At 37.5% G+C, this 19,934-nt stretch overlaps 2 protein-coding genes across 2 annotated transcripts; both read right to left on the reverse strand.

Moving 5' to 3' along the window:
* Nucleotides 1-86: 86 nt before the first annotated feature.
* On the reverse strand, nt 87-3,653 carry LOC145204633 (uncharacterized). Its single transcript, XM_080077223.1, has 7 exons — nt 3,604-3,653; nt 2,411-2,562; nt 2,069-2,224; nt 1,269-1,569; nt 917-1,051; nt 684-846; nt 87-395 (listed from the first exon to the last, which is right to left on the reverse strand). Exons 1-7 carry the CDS (start codon nt 3,651-3,653, stop codon nt 87-89), a joined length of 1,266 nt encoding a protein of 421 aa, XP_079933349.1.
* A 1,017-nt stretch (nt 3,654-4,670) lies between these two features.
* Nucleotides 4,671-17,516, reverse strand: LOC145204637 (uncharacterized). The gene is made up of 7 exons (XM_080077228.1): nt 17,470-17,516; nt 11,731-11,882; nt 9,403-9,558; nt 7,576-7,807; nt 7,018-7,149; nt 5,955-6,117; nt 4,671-5,567 (listed from the first exon to the last, which is right to left on the reverse strand). The coding sequence occupies exons 1-7, from the start codon at nt 17,514-17,516 to the stop codon at nt 4,671-4,673; spliced, it is 1,779 nt and encodes a 592-aa protein (XP_079933354.1).
* Between the last annotated feature and the right edge of the window lie 2,418 nt (nt 17,517-19,934).

Consider the following 19,934-nt stretch of genomic DNA (forward strand, 5'->3'; position numbering starts at 1 on the left):
TTCCAGTTTGTTGAATCTGTTCCGAAAAAGTTTTTGGGAAATTGATGATCTGATGTTAAACAGTCCTGTACATCTTGTATACACGCTTAGTTAGGTAAAAAGAAGTAAACCAGAAATAGTGAGGTATATATAAAAGTTTTATAGTCCATGACACCTGCTTTATTCCCACCATCAACTGTTTGTTGTAAAGTAGCAGCCGTTGACTTGGGCTCTGGTAAAACTTTACAGCCACTTGGACTAAGATCAACACTGTCGACCATAAGGATATCAAATGTACAGTTAAAATTCTCCCGTACGCTTAGCAACTCTGTATCATCGGGACATGTTATGTCGAGTTTTAACTTCATGTCCTCGTATCTGTTTCGTGGATGACTTTCCAGGTGTTTTAGGAAAGCCTGCAAAAGTCATGTTTCTCCATTAAAGTTCGCTTTTGTGAAAAAAAACCTTCTGTGATATATACACCCGATTTTGAAAATAATTTTGAAAGTACGCTAGGTTTAAAGCAAAACTCTCATATATGACATATAACATCCCATTAGGATAATAAAGAATAGACCTATGGAAATATAACCTAACCTGTTTCAAAAGTTTCAACCTATGCATTCCACTATTAGTTCAAAGCACAATTAATCACTATTAAATAATAGTGTTTAAAACTACACGAAAAACATTTTTTTGCCAACCGAGTATTCCCAAGCGGCACAGCCTGTGCACTTCCACGGGTTATCAGCGGTTAATGAAGTCAACGATTTTTTCATGTGCTCGTCGTTACGTATCGGATTAAGAAACCATTGATAGTGAGGTGTATGCAGTTGATTACCGTGCAACAAAAGCTTCTCTAGGTGGCTAAAGAATGTCAAAAGAAACGTTTGCTTTTCTATTCCAATAAGTCATCGTAAAATGAAGTCAAAATTACCAGAGATGGCGGAAGACATGTTTCGGAAGGGAGCGCAGTTTGTTGTTTCTAAGATCAATCTCAGTAAGGTTTCGAGTTTTGTTAAATGCATGAAGAGCAACCGTTTTGATTCTATTATCTTTGAGGTGAAGTCGCCTGAAAGATAAATAGGTAACTTTTGACAAATATTTGACTCATTTTCAACCAAAAGTTAGATTTGCAATATATTTGCTAAAGGTAGATTTCGTGTAAGTCGAAAACGGGCGAAAATCAATACAGCTGTCATTAATTTGAGCAAAAACAGTGTGCAGGAATTTAGGCATGTAAAGTAAATTTTGATATATAGTAAACATGAAGTAGTAAGGGAACTTACTCAAGGGCAGGCATGTTGCAAAGGTCTTTGGTTTTCAATTGTGATAAAAGATTGCCAGTTAAATCAAGCACGGTCAAACTTTTCAATGAGTCAGTACAAGATGTCCAGTGCTTAATGCGATTGTGGCGAAAACTTAAGAGCTGAAGATTTGGAAGATTCGTAAAGATTTCGACTCGAACTTCAGAAAAGTGATTGCGATCGAGTGAAAGTGAACGGAGTTTTCGTGTATGTTCAAATGTTGGTTTTGATATTTGTACAATTTTGTTGTGTTTCATTCTTAGTTCCTGCAATGACTCCAGTCCTACAAAAAAAGTTTTAGTTTAGTTTAGTTTCAAATGTGGGTAATTTTAGAAGGGTTCATGCTTCCTGAAACTGTGTTAAAAGGTTGCAGAATTACAAGAGTACACTCGTTTCGACTGTTTCTAAAGGCTTAGAAAGTCTGCAGTCCGTAAATAGTCAGGGCATTATGAGGGCTTAGTTACGGAACTTTTGTTTCGCCCGAACGCCTCACGCACTCGAAAGAAAGGTTTTCCCAGCAACGTTTGACTTGAGACACGCCCATTTACCGCCTAACTATGGCAACCAATCAGAAAAGAGAAACACTGTTCTCGATTTCCAGACAACAGCGATTATTATTTGCACACGTATCAAGTTCAAATAAATTTGGGTAACGAGCTTTGTGCAGTCAACCATTGCGTGTAACGGATGGCTGCACAAAACTCGTAAAAACCTACATAAAGTTAAAGCCCACACAACAAGCCTAAAGTTAACGGTTTTGTTAAATGCAAACTTTTACTTGCCTTGCAACGATTTCTCCTCGATTTCGACAATTTGGTTTTCACTCAAGTCAATAAGTTCAAGCTTGTGTGAATGTTTAAATGTTCCGCTTGTCAATTTTTCAATGAGGTTTTTCGAACCAATGAGTTGTTTCAACCTTCCGTATTCTTTCAGCTTGTCTAAAGATTTTGTACATAATGAGCCCTGTCACTAACGCTTTATAAGTAACAAATACAAAGGCTTTGGAATAACACCAGTACAAAGAATACACTAAAAAGTGAAACATAATCAACAAAGCTAAAACTGCAAAAGCAGCAAAACACCTTGTACAACAAATGGCAAATTACACTGAATGTTTTGCCTACCTCCATCAAGATGTTGTACACAGCTATCATTAATAAACAGACGGTTTGACAATGAACAAGGAGCATATGCTGTTGTTTCGTCAGGGTGTGGAATGGTGGTAAAATTGGTCTTGTCGCACCACAACGTCATATCGTTGTAGTACAAACTGCACCTGTTGTATAAAGGTGCTTTTTAAAGTGAGCCCACACTTCAAAAGGCAACGCTAGATACTTAACAGTAACATTTTATGTAAGCGCAGTTTATTTCAGTTTACTTACTTTAGGTATATGTCTCTGGCATCATTTTCAGTACACTTTTCAGCGTCTAAAAAACGAACTAGCAGCAAAAATAACCACAGACTGAGCAAATGCATTGTTTATTAGCAAGTTTTAGCTCACACAGCTGAAGAACCTTAACACGCCTAAAACGGTTAAAATATGTTGTTACGAACAGGCCTAGCATACACTATGTCGATTGGCAAAAGGTGATTTGACTGACTAAACATGACTGCAACACCAGATATCTCACCCGCTCTTTCAATACAAATGAACGCGAGACGAAACTAAATTCACGCTGAACGGACTGTACCTTTGCCTTTTTTCTTTTTTTACAGTGAACGTTTTCTCCACACAGGGATCAAAGCCTATGGTTTCAAAAATAAGCGCCTAAACAATACCGGAATTTTCCCACTGTGTTGTAACGGTTTATATGTAAACGTGATGTCAGGGCTATATATTTTCGTTGAGACCCAAAGCCACGTAGATTTAACACAAAACAAGGCATGTTCCTCTCTTATCAATAGGCGATACATGCAAGCATGGAAACGTTTCGTGCATTTAATGCTCGCTAATGGCTGATTTGTCACAAAATTTATTGACAAAACATATTGCAAGTGTTGTAAGCGATGGCAGGCACGAATTCAAAAGTACAACCCTCAAGCCAGGCCCGAACACTTCCTGTTTTAAACCTAGCGAACTTAGACCCAAAAGTTATTGAAATTGCTGCGCAAATGTAGTCAAGTGTGTGGTCAATCCCAAATCAAGCCCGCCTGTACCGAAAAAGCCCGGCCTAACTTACAATTCTGAGCAGTGTTTTAAAAAGGACGTGACTTGACTTTAGTCTACTTATAACTTATAACACATAGTAAAAAGCATTGAAAAAAGAGAAAGTGATCTATATTTAGTTATGACAGTGTTTCCCAGACAGTTTTTACCTCGGTGTTCCTGACAATGCGTAATTTGCCAAAACATCGAGGCGTACCATTGGTACGAATATGAAATCACTTGTCATGAAATGTAAGTATTGCATTAAACAAGTTAAAATTTTCCGTTATTTTAGGCCACACCTGTATGCCGTCCTTGGCGCACTGTTTGATAAGCTTTTAGCTATACGTGACAAACTTTAACCCTCACGCCAGCAGTGTTGATTTTATTAATGTTGACAAAGTTTACCACAGAGCAAATGAGCTATTCAACAGTGTTTGTTGTTGCTGACATACACTCTTCCCATTGCACAAGTGTATTGCTTGGATGATTGTAGAAGAGTTGTCGGTCCGAGTTCAGGCTTCAGTTTTAATAAAACGGACCTGGCTTTACATTAGGCCACTGTTATAGAGCAATTTTATATTTATAACTCCAATTTTCGAGCCTAAATCGGCAATATTTAAATAAAGTTGCTGTTCGGACCGGGCTGCGGGCTTGTACTTACGGGTTCGGGTATTTTCAGGCCCTCTTACAACTCTGGCATTTCTAATGGCCGCTTTGAACTCAACTTAAAAGAATTTTTGTTACACACTTTAGGATTGTATAGTGTTTCAAAAACAAACTTTTGTTCAAACAAGAAATTTGCGCAACCACACAAATCGAATGTGAAAAAGCATTTGTACAAAAAGCTTCAGGATACAGCAATAAAAAGCACAAAAAATTTAAATTGCTTTACTTATAAAGAAACTTAAGCAAATAAAGGCAGTTTATTCGTTGTGAATAGGTTTAAACAAGGATTGTTCGTCAGTTAAGTGCATTTGGATTCTATTTGAATAAGGATTAGTGATGCCATGTTGTAAATAGCGAATTTGACAGTAATGAAGAATTTACATTAAGATATACACATGCTGATTCAAGTATGCTGTAAGTTAATGCTGTGATGCATTCGGAATATTTTGGATGGACACCGTTGATTGCCACATAACTGGACTCCATACGCTTAGAGCTTCAATAGGTCTCTCTCGAAGCAATGTCCGTACGTGCAACAAGTTCTCATAAGAACAGGACACTTGCGAAATCAAACATGCGTTGAAGAAGCATTGCTGTCTTGGCGCTCGCTCAAAACAGGAGCAGGGGGGAATCCTGAAGCTGGGACGTTGAAGTATCGTTGACAGTTCACGCAACTGCTGGACAAGTATAAGTTGGGTTGCGACCCACGAACACTTGCAATAGAATGATATTGATGATGTTGGCCTGAAGCGACGGACTCGCTGTAGCCATTTATGGATTCTGCTGTTCCTGGGGCCATACATGCGTAATGAATATTGGGGTTATATTGTGGATTCGGAATCATCGGGACATGCGTAGGCAAACTATGGACTGTTGCAACTGTATCGCTGCTATTTTGACGCCCTGCGCTGGGTGGATTGGAACGGGAAGAACTATTTGATGTGCGGGGTAAGTAGACTTGGTCGTAGACTCCAGAAGGCGTTGCGCTTATTTCGGAGTCTGGGCTTGAAAAGGAATCATCTGATCTGTTTGTTCGGGTGTCTACGAATTGAGAAGAGCTTTTTTCATCTTTTCGGCGTACACAGTGCACATATTTACACCCAATCATTACCACCACCGCCACAACTAGAAGCAACAAGCCCACAAAGAGAATCGGCACCCAAAGGCTGGCTTCAAACGTATCAACCTGTTTTTCAAAAGTAGCAGGTATAAAAGTACTAGTAGTCGTTGTTTTCAATCTTGTAGTTGTTGGTAAATCAGTTGGCGGCGTCCTTACGGTTGTAGTGGCCCCACAATCCAGTGATTTTGAGGACCAAACATTGCATGATTTGTTATACTGACGGTGGATGTTTTTAGAGGATATTGTGCTTAGCATTTGACCCGCAAAAAACTCTGGTTCACTGCATTTGATGTCAAGCCTTCTCACCCAAACTTCCAAGTCCTTGATCTCCTCTCGCAAAAACCGCTGTAAATTGGTGCACAATTGTTTTTTTCAGATGTAAAAAACAAAATTTACGGATAGACCTAGTAAAATATAATTCATCAGAATTTTATTATAGGTTTATACCCTTCAAAAAGAGGTACATAAATTCTTACATAGACATTGAAATAAGGCGACTTGATTTGGGTCCTTTTGTGCTGCAATTTAACCAGCTTTCGGGCCTAATTTGGGCCTTTTCTTATTTTGACTAAAATCTGGTTTGGGTCGGGTTTCGGGCTTTTACTTTTGGCTTCGTGCCGGTAACCTCTATGCCTACATTCTACCCCTGAAACTACCCCATGGGCCTATCTTACTTCTAGGCTTTATAAACCACTTTTTTTAGATTTTTCATACAGTTGGTATTTTACCCACCCAGTAAGGTATTGCGTCACAATCACAATTCCATTGATTTTTGTTCATTGCTGGTTCGTCGTCCCATCCTTCTGCTTGAGGGTTATTACGTGTCAAACTTCTGAACCAATCAGGTTTCGGCGTTCTGAGGTTATTTCCGTTCATGAAAATTTTACTCATATTCCTACAAAAATAAGTTGATATTAGGGTTTTGGACCAAAACGGGGTAAAATATTGATTAAAACTCAGCAGCCAGCGACCTTGATAGCTTGTTAACGGGCTGTTTATTAGAGTTCACACAAAGTGAAATTGGTAGGTACTTGGTCAAAGCTCAGTAGAGAAGCCGAAACACTTTGGTGTTTGCGTGCAATCGATTCGCGCAGTTTGTCAACAAATGCGCATGACAAAGTCCATGCTGGTCCCATGATGATTTGCGACCACAATCACGCCACTAACTATCCCGCAGTGACCATTCAAGTGGTGTGTTGGCATTATTTTAAGCAGTGTGTTTGCAGTTAACTGCCAAACCTTATGGTTTAGTTCCGTCTGCAAGGTAATCAGTAACAGTGCTTTGCTTTATATCATTTATCGTGTGTTAGCATGAGGTAATTCTTTCTCGATTATTATGTCATAGGTCAGCAACTTCAGTTAAGGGGTATGCAAATCCCAACACGCACCATACGGTTTATTTTTGTATTTCATGCTAGTTAAAACTATAACATTGGTTCAGTAGCTTTTGTTATGCTGCAATAGCACCAAATACGCAACCAGCATGTTTCGGTCTTTTTGCTTTCTGAGTACTGTCAAATTTGTCAGTTACAACTTTATACGCAAAACCTTCAATGTCATTTCGGCAAGCAAATTGCACGCTGTGATGAAAAGGTCATGGTGTTTGTAAATGGCAATCGCTGAAGCAAAAATCAACGTCTTTGCGTTGCCGAAAGCGTGTGTGGCCTTGAATGAATGTTACTTCTCTTCAGGAACAAACGATGCGACTATATACAAGAAGACTCAGTTTGTGGTCTCCAATAAGGTTAACATAAAAATCTAAGTTCCCAATTTAAAAAAAGAATGCTGAACTTACGAATCTTTGAACAGACCATGATGAAGACACGACAAGTTGTTATGGCGCAAGTCTACAGTTTGTAACTTTGGACAATTGGGAATCGAGTTCTCATGAATTTTCTCTATTCCGTTGCCTTCCAAACTCAATGTCCTGTCAAGTTTAAATCATTTTATTAGGCAAAGATAAATATACTAATTCGGAACTACGCCATAGTGCTTGAATGGATTTAAATCTAATGTAAATTGTTTGAACTAAAAAGCTAATGTAAATTGTTTTTGTGTGGAAAACAAAAACCTTTTTTGCGTTAACGCATGTGATTTAACACGTATACTATAATTAATTTACAAATGATTTTCGATCAAGCATGTAAGTTAAATGAAATAATTGCATTAGTAATTCGTTTCAAGTTAAAGCCATTTATATATTATCCCAGGTTTTTACAAAGCAATTACCGGGCTTTCCCGAAAAGCGGTTAATTTAGCTTAGTTGTATGGCGCGGATGGTAAATAAACAATTTTCTAATCCCACATTTAAATATGAAACCATTGCATTGAAAAGTGTTAAAGATGACCTCACCTGAGTTGAGGAATTCCCCTTAAGTCGTAGATGCCAAGCACTTGCAACCGGTTCTGACTCAAGTCAAGATGTACAAGTTTAAGTAGATCAAGAAAAAGATTTTTCGGAATCCTTTCCAAGCGGTTGTTGTTTAGGGTAAGCACCTGAAGTTCGACCAATTCCAAGAAGGTTTTCGATTTTAGTGACTCGATTCTGTTGTGATTGAGACGAAGCTCTTTGAGACCTTTCAGGCCTGTAAATTGTTAAAACTTACAAAATGAATACAACTAAAAGTTGAAACACAACATCGCTTTCGATATTATTCGGAAAACATGCGGAGAGTCAAAACGCATTAATGCGTTACACAAGTGGTTCCTAATATTTTTTTGGGTCTTTTACCATTTCAATTTCCATAAAATTTATTTTTAATTCATATGTGTGTTAAAACAGACATTAACAGGGATGTTTTTGCATTTTACTGTTTTTTTAACGGAACAGTACAACTTCAATCTGCAGACAATGTACACTGTTACGATTTCGAGTACTGCTTTAATTGCTCACAAATAGCCATTATTTTAAATCTCGTACCCCCTAACCTTATGCTTCGTAAACCCAAAGAGTACACGTATTAAGAACCCAAATACTGCATTATAACCAGGGCTACCAAAGCTTGGGTTTTGCCCCAAGATCTTGGGTTTTTACTTGACGTCTTGGGTTCTTGGGTTTTGTTTTGAAAATTATAGCAATTCTTGGGTTTTGAGTCTTATTGATGAAATAAATATATGTAAGAACTATTTTAACGAGAAAAGTTTTTCGGGTAGCTGCAGTGTTTAGGCCATTTTATCATCTCTTTTATTTTCTCTCTTTTCTAGACCCTTATTCTTTCTAGATAAATATACAGGGAAAGCAATCGTTACACTTAAAAATGCAAATAAATCAATGCTCGTTAAACATAAAAACTCTAAATATACTGTAGACATTACTAATTTTATGAAAAAGAAAACAGATGATGATCATCAAACAGCCAAGAGTGAACTGGCGATTGCTGCATATTTTATTGAACATAATATTCTCTTTGCTTGCATTGACCATTTCCTACCAGTTTGTAAAGTTGCATTTCCGGACAGTAAATTGTCAAAAATTTGTCAATGAAACGAGTAAATTTCCTAATTAATTGCATTTCTAACCACATTTTGCAATCTTGGGTTTTCCTTTAAATTCTTGGGTTATTTTGCTGTGAGTCTTGGGTTTTGTTGAAATTCTCATTGGCAGCCCTGATTATAACCCCCAATGTTTTCAAAATAAATCATGGTGCTATGTTTAAACCGCAGTTTCAAGCCGGGTAGGGATTTGATTTAAAAATCGGTGTAGATTCGGGCCTAAGTTCTAAGTCTGGCGCATATTGTTTTACTTCCTTGAACGAGTGCGCATGAGCTTAGGATTTGCATTAATTTGTTACGAACAGCTGTACATTCCATTGATCGTTTTGTATGAAGCCTGTCTGACTGATTTTTATGGTCAACGTTCGTGCCATATTGAAAAAGTATTGAATATATTGTGTAATTTTATAACAGACTACAAGAATCAGCCTGTGTAACAGGGTGGTGACCTGATTTTTTAGCCTGTTCCTTGCCATATGGGAATGCTTGGAAGACCAGCCTTATTCGGTATAACGCCTTTAATAGGCCTGGCGAACTATGATTTATCGATAAATGTGCCGTGATCACTGGTCTGCATAGACGCCCCAGGGATGATCCCAGTATGAATGTATTTATTTTAGCCATTGTGAAATATATACTTTTTTCTAATTAAACATTGCTGAAGCAAGTTATCCGTATGTTGATTTACCTGTAAAAACCCCTGGATTAATTGTTTGCAGTTGGTTTCGTGACAACTTAAGTCTTTTTAACTTTCGACAATTTGAGAATGGCGAAGGAGGTAGCGTGGTTATTCTGTTGTCGTCGAAATCTAGCTGTGTGAGGCAAGTGTATTTCTTCAATATACCTGCGAAACACGCAAATGGATTGTTAAAAAAGCACGTTAAAATGGAAAATACCCTTATAATTTTTTATGTGGCTGGATCGTCGCAAAAAGGAAGCCGAAACTACCAATAAAATAAATTTCACGAGAAACAAACAAAATAATATATTTGAATAGAGCATGACGTTTCGATAACAACTTGTGTATTTTAAAATGTCGAAACGCCATGTTCTATACAAAAATATTGGCCTGTTCGTTCTGTTGAAAGCAAAACTAATAAAAGTTGAACACTGTGGGGGATTCGTTTCAACTGTCGGTTATGTTACTATACCCCCTATGTCCGTTTGTCCTTAGGTCACAATAGCCAATTGTTTGGTCATAGAAGATGTTTACATTCAAACATAAGAAGCACCTTACGCCAGGGGATACCTCTATTGTGAGGAAATGGTTCGTTGACATCGGAGTTTTTCTATTCTTTGTCGGTTTTGGGAAACCCCACCGGACAGACACAACATGGCCTTGCGTAAAATCCCCGGCGTTTTTTTCTATACGCAGGGGACACGGTTTGTTGCTAAGACCCCCTAGATTCGCGAATTTAGGGTTAGACAAACTGGCTGCATCGACGGCGTTTTAAAAGGCACGGGTTTTATACATTTTTTTGCGCAAACAAACTTTGTGCTATAAACGCATCGGAAAACAAATTTATTTTATGGATGCTGCCAGTTATATTCTCTCAGTTAAATTCATTTGTGTGGCTGCAGAATAACACTACTTACGTCTATAAATAAACGCTTGTGTTAGGAAAATTCTTTTTTTTGAGTTACATTGAAATATAAATCGGGTATGTTAAAAACGCATTTTGTTAAAGGGAATAAACAGGTTGTTAAAACCAATCCTAAATTTCCTTACAATTTAGCAGAAGTTATAGAGTAGTTGCTTCCAAAACTGAAAGTGTTACTGAAAACTACCTTAACAGAAAATTACACGGCGTTCCAAATGGTCCATTACCTGTTCCTGGAAATACCTATTTATTTAACAGTTGGCAGAAAAGGGGTCGGAAAATTTTGTCTCCCCACGCTTTTGGTCACGCGTATATAACCCCAGTTGGCTCTTATGTTTTTTCACGTAGTAAAGCGCGGCATTTTTTGGGGCTTCGGCCACGTGTTTACCCACAGTGATCCCTTTAATATACAGTTTCGTTTCGGGGAAACCAATCGTTTTGTTGAAAGTCTCGATTTACAGTGAACGATACCCTTATTTGATAAAAACTTATATTTACATAATTTCAGTACTTCTCAACGTAATAACTTTATAGATTCTATTTTGAATAAGGAACTGAATATGCCAGTAAGGTGAAATGTATATATTCCGTGTATTTTCATTGTCTAAATCTGTCGCTTGGAAAATATTCTCCATTCTGAGTTAACTTCTTAATGTTTTACCGAATTCATAAGTGGGGACAGGGCTTAAGTTGAAATACAATTTGTTGCACAATTTTATCAACTTTTAGTCCTAACAGGAGATATTTTGAAAAAAGTTTGGCTTTGAATCGGGTGCTTTCAGATGAAGGGTCACTTGCAACAATGTCTGTTTTTACATTATTACCCCATCCAAACAATTCTTCAAAACGAACTTTTTATACATGGGTGTTTAACACATTGTCGTTTTGTCACATCAAGCTGATTTTAACGAGATCAAAAACCGGAACCCTATGGGATTCTGGTCAGGTTTTTATGTCTGCACGTGTGTTGTTCCATCACAGCAATTCTATCGCGGTAATTACATCGTAATGTAACCCAACCCTGAACCAACTACTACGATGGAATAACCATGCGATAAATATCAGGACACCATCTGTGCACAAGAAGAGCTCTTAAAATCATACACTAAAAAGTGAAAATACCTAATCGTGTACTTTAAACTAGAATCTCCGAGCTCGTTGCTTGCTGGATAAAGACTACAACGAACCAATGATGCCGCATAGTCGAAATATATTGATTTTGAATTCATGAGGATGAAGTTTTTATAAGTTTGCCTAAAATCGTTGTTCGATACAAAACGTACTTAAAACAACTGACAGTGATACTGAGCAATATTAGACCTTCCACAGACAACATGGTCATTGACGATCACTGTTTAATAAACAATAAATAACTGAGAATAAAACATGCTAGGTTTAATTCTTGATATGCTTACCGACATTAATGCCTTGTAAGCAGCTATGGTTCATAAACATAGTTTTTGCGTGAACCGCATCGGCAAATGAGTTAAATGTTGCAGGATCTGGGATGTTCGTTAAATTGGTTTCATCACACCACATTTCCAATTTTTGTGAAAGAAACTTGCATCTACAAACAAAAACAAACAAAAAACGTTATACTAACCGACAATTGTTTCCAAAACACACTGAATATAGTTTTAAGTGGTTTGCAAAAATGTAACTCCCGGCACGATATTTTAAATGCAGTTGTATTAAAAAGTTAACAAGCACATTAAATGTGATGATTAAGAATTGCTTGAAATAAACAGGAATGAAATGACATACTAAAGTTGTATGTCACATTGCAGAAGCAAATAATTTGCAAAACGCTTGGAAACCTATTAAATATCATTGGTTTACACAAGCCTTACAAATGCAAGAACAGTTGAAATTGATATGACTCTTACTTGATAAATGGGTGAAATTCGACGCTATGGGTTTAAACGGGATTTTTCAAAACTACTTATATGTTGCATTTTAAAGTTATACTTATATTTAAGTATACTTCAGCACACTTTTTAACTTACGTAATATGTTGCGGCGCACGACATCTCTTTTCAACCGTGTTTAATCCGCTAGAGGCCGTAAACAACAGTGCAAAACACAAAAATCCGATAGAAAACATTTTAATTTGTACTATATCACTACACCTGTAACACAAGTAAAATCGTAAGGTAAACAACATGGTGTAATTTCAGGATTGTCATCAAATACCCCAGATATGTGGTTGCAAGGTCTGTTCGAAAGCATAGGTGATAGTAATCTGACACTATCTGGTTAGCTCGTATCATACACAAACCCCAAACACGCAAAACGCGAACTGTAACATGTTCAGGACATGTTACCCTAGAATGCAATGTAAGTGTAAACGCAAAACGGATGTCATACACTAACGGTTCGCAACCTGTGGGTCGCAATCTCAACTGGGGTCGCCTGAAAGGTTGGAAACCCCTGCCACACACCATAGTCTAAAACGCAGGTCGTAGACCGTTGTGCAATCAAAACACCCATTCGAAGCATGAAATCATATGGAACACGTTATGAAATAGACAGCCTTATAGACCCAACACAAAACTCGTAACGCACTAAACGTTACTAAGTCGGCAAATCACTGTATATCATACCAATAATTTTTCTGTTCTCAATTCCAAACAAAGCAGCTACTATTTAATTTATTCTTTCCTGAAAATTTATTCTTTTAAAATCAAGGTGTGCTACGGCGTATTAGGCACTCATCTTTGTTCGCTGTGCAAGTTATGTTTTGCGCACTTGTGCTAGCACACGATACAAGCACTTCATATCAAATTAAGCGGAAAATCGACCACATTTAATCCGACAAAAGAAAATATGGGCGTGGCATAGGCGTGTCACATCAAATCGGCCTGCAAAGTTCTCCATCTTATATAATCTGACATTGCAACGATTTGTTAGATATTAAGTGTTCTTGTCATTTTTATATAGCATGCAGATGATGAAGTCATAGAAACATTGTGACGTCATGAATTTTTCGGTAGTAATAAGTACTCATTTCTTTTACATGCCTAAACTTCAGTCAAAAAGTTCTATATTTATGCCATAAACAAATAGTATTAATGTCTTAACATTTCCAGTTGCACTTCGGCTAATGCATTTCTTCTTGCTCATATTTTAATGCAAACAAAACTTCTGTACAACAACATGTGCCGCAATCGGAATAAAATTGCAATCGTGCATAAAGCTGCAGCTAAAACTCCTGTAAGGTTTACCACAACTTCAACTTTGCCACTACTTCAGCCTCGGTGGTTGTGTCAATATTATTACTGACCAGACGCAAATGTAAATAAATCATGCGACCTAATGTATAGCAACATGACTACATACGTACCTTCGACCTAATATTTAATCTGTTGAACCTAATGCTCTTGTAGGGTTCGTATAACGAAATAAACCTAACCAAAATTTCCTATAGGGGTTCGTATAAAGAAATAAACGGAACTAAAATTTCCTATAGTGGTGTATTCTTTTCCTCAACTCGGAAATTCACATAGGAGTCAGATTTCATTGTCAGATCAAGCTGTCGTATTTTTCAGCTTTTGTTGTGTCTGCGAAGCAGAACCAAACGAAAACAACCACATATACTTAGATGACAAAAGGTCACAGCACAATTGCCGCAAATTTTCCTGATTTAAATCATAGTTTAAACTGTTGCTAAACTGGTAACATTCATATATGGTTATTTTTAACTTATACTTTTATATAGAAAGCCTTATTATTCGCGGTAATTTTACCATTGTCGTAAAATTTCCTAATTTTAACCATAGTTCAAACTATAGCTAAACTTGTGACATTCTTAAATAGTTATTTTTACCATGTACCGTATATCTAATGCCTTGGTATTCGCGGTAATTTCGGACGTATACTTTACATGGCTTTAAGCACGGTTTATCCCAAACCCAAAATAGTATGTTTCACTTCCTAATTGTTGTAGACTTGGTTCGTTTCTCCTGGATTAGAGCCATAGACAGGGCAACCGCGTAGAGATCTGAAACTGCCATCGGTGTTGTCGGAAATTTAACAACGCGGCAAACTTTTGAACGCGATGACGTCATCAGTCGTGACGAAACCCTACATTGTTTCAAGTCTTTAGGTCAGACGAAGTTTATACATTTAGCTCACTTAAGCACCGTAAAGCATTCGTGCTCTTTTTCGTTCTCTATCTCTTTCTCTTTCTTTATCTTACCTTTTCCGTACCGTTTCTGTTACAATTAACTGTTAAAATGAAAACATAAGATAATTACTAATGCTTTTTTCCTGTTACTGTACTTTAACTTATTGCCTCATAAATTTAATGCATTCGTTATACGGGAAACTAATAACACGTACACCTCAATCATCTAATCGTGTCCAACGATCACCTATACAGTTACGAAACGATCAACTTTCGTTACACATGTTAAGCTAAGGGATAAGTTCTACCTCGTCGCGGATTAGGCGACCTAAGCTGAAGCAAAAAGCCCCGCGGGTTTCTCTTCAGCGAGTCAAGGCTTTGGTGTTTTCCACGCTGCATGCCCAAACTCCTTTTACTTTGTTTGCGTTATACCTGGACCTAAAACTCTCGGCAAGCGACGAGCTTTAACGAAGTTTGCTGGCGGCTTAGAGCTATGTTTGACTAGGTCGGAGTCCTCTCTCACTTGTGGGGAAAGTTTGTTTAATTTTTATTTGCCGCTGAAGCTAAGTATCAAGTGCATTGAAGTGCTTTTCAACCATACGATGACCATTGTTTGATGATTATAGTGATATAACATAGAAACAGTTACGTAAACCAATATTTGCAATGAGAAATATGTTCTAGTCGCTTTCTGCTGCAATCAACTTCACGTTGTTGCTATATTTGTTCTTTTGCCATAACCACTAGCATGCTTATGGCAACATATTAAAAAGGGACAATTTTGTTGTATGTATTTCCATTAAAATTCTGTGAATAGTGTGGTAATTCACCCCACAAGAAAATCACATGAAAATGGAAAAAGTTTCCATTAAACCAGGGATCACCAAACTACGGCCCGCGGGCCGGATCCGGCCCGCGAGGTCATTTCGTCCGGCCCGCGACCACATTTTTTAGGTTGCCAAATTGTATTAATAACTTTGTAACATTAAAATTTAATCTACTCCTTACAATTTTTTTTCTGTGGGGATATTCAGAATTGATGTTACCGAGTTTCATACGATTATAACGCCCAGGATTGATCCAAAGCCAGTTTGTTACGTCACAGACAAGACTACAATTATTAATTGTGCGCAAATAAGTGCCTTCTTTTGTCACTTGTGGCGTAATATACAGGCATTGCTCGTAAGATGAGACTAATTATACAGTTTAACAGTCGCATGACTACTTTTTGAATGGGATTGTAGAAAGACCATATCTTGGCGCACCTAAAAACGCCTCGCGGGCTAAGTTTGGAAAGACGGCGCTAGGGCATGTAAACTATGCGGCCCGCGCGAATCATTATTAGCACTCATCCGGCCCGCGCGAATCATTATTAGCACTCATCCGGCCCGCAGTGAAAAAAGTTTGGTGACCCCTGCATTAAACGATGGTGACCTTAGTTGCAATAAAACAGGGTGCATATTTTGGGGTATTACCCTTTTTACCAAGCAACGCTACCAAATAAACATTCACCCATCTAGCTTTTCAATACCGGAGCGGAAAATCAGGTAATCATTAACCAGACTGTGACGAGAGGGGTGTGTCCATCTAAAAAGGGGTGTGTCAATCACCAAAGCGGAACCACCGTGACTTTGCGAGAGGTTAGTATCGCTTGGTGAAACCTATGTTTCGCGTTACGTTATGCTGTTTGCTGATAATATGTAGTGGTGAATGAGCTCCTGCCAGTTCAAGTTGAAGGGGGCAATATACACAACTCTTGCGCCCTGTCATGCTTTTGCGCCATACCGCAGAACGAATTGCATTGTGTGGGATACTTTGTGTAAGAATTCGGTAAACATTGAATTTATTTTTTCGAGCTTTTTTGCCATAACTGCCGATGAGTAGGTGTTTTCTTTAATAACAACTATGCTGCATTTTTCATATAAAAAGAAGGTACACAATTAATGTGTTTGTGAAAGGTCTTAAATATAAGAACCCAAACTATTGTCTGAAAAAACCTTGAGCGCACGGTTAAACGCCTTTTGGTTCCATTTGTCTTAAAATAAACGTTTCACAATCACGTCATGTAACATAATCTCTAAATGTACGTCATTGTAATTGTATTCCAAACGATGGCGCTATTCATTTCAACAGCAAGATTGTTTTAAAGACAGTTATATTTCAGGTATCGATTACTTTTCACTATACTGAATTGTTTCAACACCATGTTGTACACAGCCTAATACACAATACACATTTAGTCGCAACACTTAAAAGGTATCATTTACTCTTCTAGTGTTACTTTATATTTTAGAACAGGTGTCCGAAGGGTATTTACCCAATATAATATCATTGCATTGCGTCATTACAATCAATGTAGCACAATCACGACTGAGAGTTATACGGCTTGGGTTACATAGTTTGTAATAACTCCACCGGTTTACTTTTATACATTTTGGTGACACATCTGGCTGCAGCTAATCGGAAAATAAAACTAATTGCAATTAACACAGGAAACTTTGGGAACCTTTAAAAAGGTTCATATTTGCCATTGGTTGGATAAAAATATTATTAGCAGTTTTCCTTTAAACATGTTTAACAGCTAAAACGTTTACCTTTAAAGATATCAAGCAGCAAGTTATGGACGCAGCTAACCGTCAAAACACAACCAATTGCAAATAATACAGACAAATTTAGCTACCGCGATGAGAAAGCGTTGGCATTTGTTGTTAATTTGATTTAAATTATATTATAGCAGTTTTCCTTTAAACATGTTTAACAGCTAAAATTAAAGCAATTTTTTTCTTTCGTTTTCCACTTGGGAGATTTTAATGGAAAAATTAACCCCAAATCCCTTAAGACGCATTCGCATATTTTTCTAACCCCATAGTTTTGCATACCTAACAAAATTGCCCATTATTTCTCCCCAAGGCATCTAAATTTACCCATGGTTGAAAACCCATGACAGTGACGCAACCATCTGTCTTTGTTTCGCGTTAAAGCTAAGATAGAAAAGTTTCAAAACTTAAAACGCACGAAAGATTTTTACCGGTCACTGCGCTTCTTTTGCGCTCCATTAGCAGTACTCGAAACCATGTTTTAACGTACCAAGGCCCTTCAGTTCATTTCTCGCATAAAATGTTGTTTTGCAGTCAAGCATAAAGCGCTACGCCTTCGTGGTCTCTTGTTTCTGGGTATTTTAATGGGGTTTGAATTCACATTAGGGAGGTCATTCATGTTAGCCATTGCGAACACATATTGGTTTGGGTTAAATGATTGCGAACACACTATTTGCTTTGGGTTGATTGATTGACTTGTACATAGCAGAACAAAACAAACTTACGGTTGGTAGAAACCTTTGTTATGGAAACGTAAATATTGAAGTCACATGCAAGAGTATTTAACTTCGTTTCACACAAAAACGTTTTATCCAAGATCTTTGTAAATGTATTTGTACCTTACAAATGAAAAGCGCACTTTATAGCTGTAATGTCTACTAATATAAGGGACTTGTGCCTTGTAAAGTGTTTGTAGTAGACCTATATCATTAAAAAAGAAATTGCATGCAACGAATATAGGTATAAACTGCTACAGTTTAAACATTACTAAACTTGTTTTAGCTTTTAGATGCGGACCCACCTTAAAAATCAATGTTACGATACAAAGCAAAAGAGGCAGGGACGCCTACGCATTGTGATTCCCCACAAAGTTTAGCCAAAGGGGGCGTATCATATAAAGTTTACTTAGCCTGTCGCGTGTCGTTAAAAACAATATTTACAGGCCACACAAAGTAAAACATTAATGTTTGATAAACGCCAAACAAATGCGATTGGCTATGTTTGCACGGTTGACACTATACTCAATGCGGTAAACATTTGTCAGCAAATTGCGGTAAACATTTGTCAGCAACCAACCGTCTGCAACATTTAACACATAAGATACGAATAAAAACATTAAAATCAGTGCCGGATTAAGGGTATACTGGCCTGTAGGCACATTTTATAAGTGGCCCGAAAATCAGGGTTGCCAACTAAAAAATTAGATTTATTAGTGTTGCCAAATCATTGTCACAAAGAAAAGTGGCCTGGATTTTTGACTGGCCTGTAGGTACGTGTCTACTCATCATTACCCATGTGTGACGTCATCGAGTATGCTTGAAAAGTTGGCATTAATTTATTAGATGTTCGGTTAAATAGAACATTTTATGTTTCGGCCCAATTCTAAAACACGGACTATTTGCTACAAACAGATGTTAGATAACTAACATTAGTTAAGTTTGGTAAATACCGACAAATGACGTAAAGAGTATTACCGCAAAAGGTTTTAAAAGGGAATGGGTATAGGAATTAAGTGTAACGGTTAGGTCAAGTCAAGTCAAAATTTTATTTTCGTCGTCACTTTATCATCACAGTTTCATTGTTGAACGGTTAAGTAAACAACAAGGACACAGAAAAAAAAACTTTGGGTATCTAGTCAAGTGTCGATTTAGGAGCTACATTTTTTCATTTGATTGTTATTTTTAGTTATAAAACTACTAGCCAACCCAGTAGGCCTAACCAGCAGGGTTTTTGCAGAGATATACGCACCTGTCTTCTTAGCGCCACCTATCGGTATTTATCCTTGTCTGATGTGACGTCAGTATTGCCCTGCAGCACATATTTGGCTTAGTGCCACGCGATGAAGTATTAACAATTATAAGTATATGATATACTGTAAACATTGCATCAAAAACAGTCGTGTGAGGCTCAAAGCCTATAGTTTTAGCTTTTAGATGCGAACTAACCTTAAAAGTCAATGTTACGATACAAAGCAAAAAGCTCAGCTACGTCTACGTTTTGTGATTCGATTTCGCTAATTTAGCCAAAGGGGACGTATTATAGAAAGTTTACTTAGCTATTCGCTATCGAACGAAACTATATTTACAGACCACAAAGTAAACAGCAACGTTTGATAAACGTTAAACCAATGTGACTGGCTATGTTTGCACGGTTGGCTGCACCCACTGCGACAAACATTTGTCAGCAAAATAGCAACCAACCTTCTGCAACCTTCAACACACAACATATGAAGTACGTGCCAATGACGGTGAACTCAGGGACTTTTAACACAGTGTTCCAGGCACTTGTTAAGGATCTACCATGTCAGCAATAAAAGTTTACTTACAAACATTGTGCTCCTCTATATTACACGAATCATAAGGGAACTAAGCCATCTGTCGATTTCTGTAAAAAATGCCACCCGAAATAGATTCACTCTAGGTCTCTAGGACGAACTAACGATTAATCATAACCAGTCCTGTGTGGAAACTTGAAGCAACAAACGAAATAGTATGCTTCGATTCCTTTTTATCTTTATTATTGGATTCGCATAAGTAAAGGTGTAAAGAGAATAAAATAAGTTATGCCTGTTTATTTTCCCAAAATCATAGAACCACCGTTTTCAGTGGTCTTCAACCTTAGGGTCGCGACCCCCAGTGGGATCGCCTTGAGTTTTTCTGGGGTCGCTATAAATTCA

This window comes from Phallusia mammillata, chromosome 8 (genome assembly GCF_965637545.1).
Source record: "Phallusia mammillata chromosome 8, kaPhaMamm4.hap1.1, whole genome shotgun sequence".
In the NCBI taxonomy this organism is placed as follows: Eukaryota; Metazoa; Chordata; class Ascidiacea; order Phlebobranchia; family Ascidiidae; genus Phallusia; species Phallusia mammillata.

What these genes read in the sequence shown, in the direction of transcription:
- LOC145204633 (XM_080077223.1), bottom strand. Translation starts at nt 3,653, where the DNA reads ATGGTACGCCTCGATGTTTTGGCAAATTACGCATTGTCAGGAACACCG. An exon ending in GCATTGTCAGGAACACCGAG is followed by an intron (nt 2,563 to 3,603) that starts GTAAAAACTGTC and finishes TTTATACAACAG; the next exon opens with GTGCAGTTTGTACTACAACG. An exon ending in CGAGGAGAAATCGTTGCAAG is followed by an intron (nt 1,570 to 2,068) that starts GCAAGTAAAAGT and finishes CTTTTTTTGTAG; the next exon opens with GACTGGAGTCATTGCAGGAA.
- LOC145204637 (XM_080077228.1), bottom strand. Translation starts at nt 17,516, where the DNA reads ATGGTTTCGAGTACTGCTAATGGAGCGCAAAAGAAGCGCAGTGACCG. An exon ending in CTTACAAGGCATTAATGTCG is followed by an intron (nt 9,559 to 11,730) that starts GTAAGCATATCA and finishes CGTGTTTCGCAG; the next exon opens with GTATATTGAAGAAATACACT. An exon ending in TAATCCAGGGGTTTTTACAG is followed by an intron (nt 7,808 to 9,402) that starts GTAAATCAACAT and finishes AACAATTTACAG; the next exon opens with GCCTGAAAGGTCTCAAAGAG.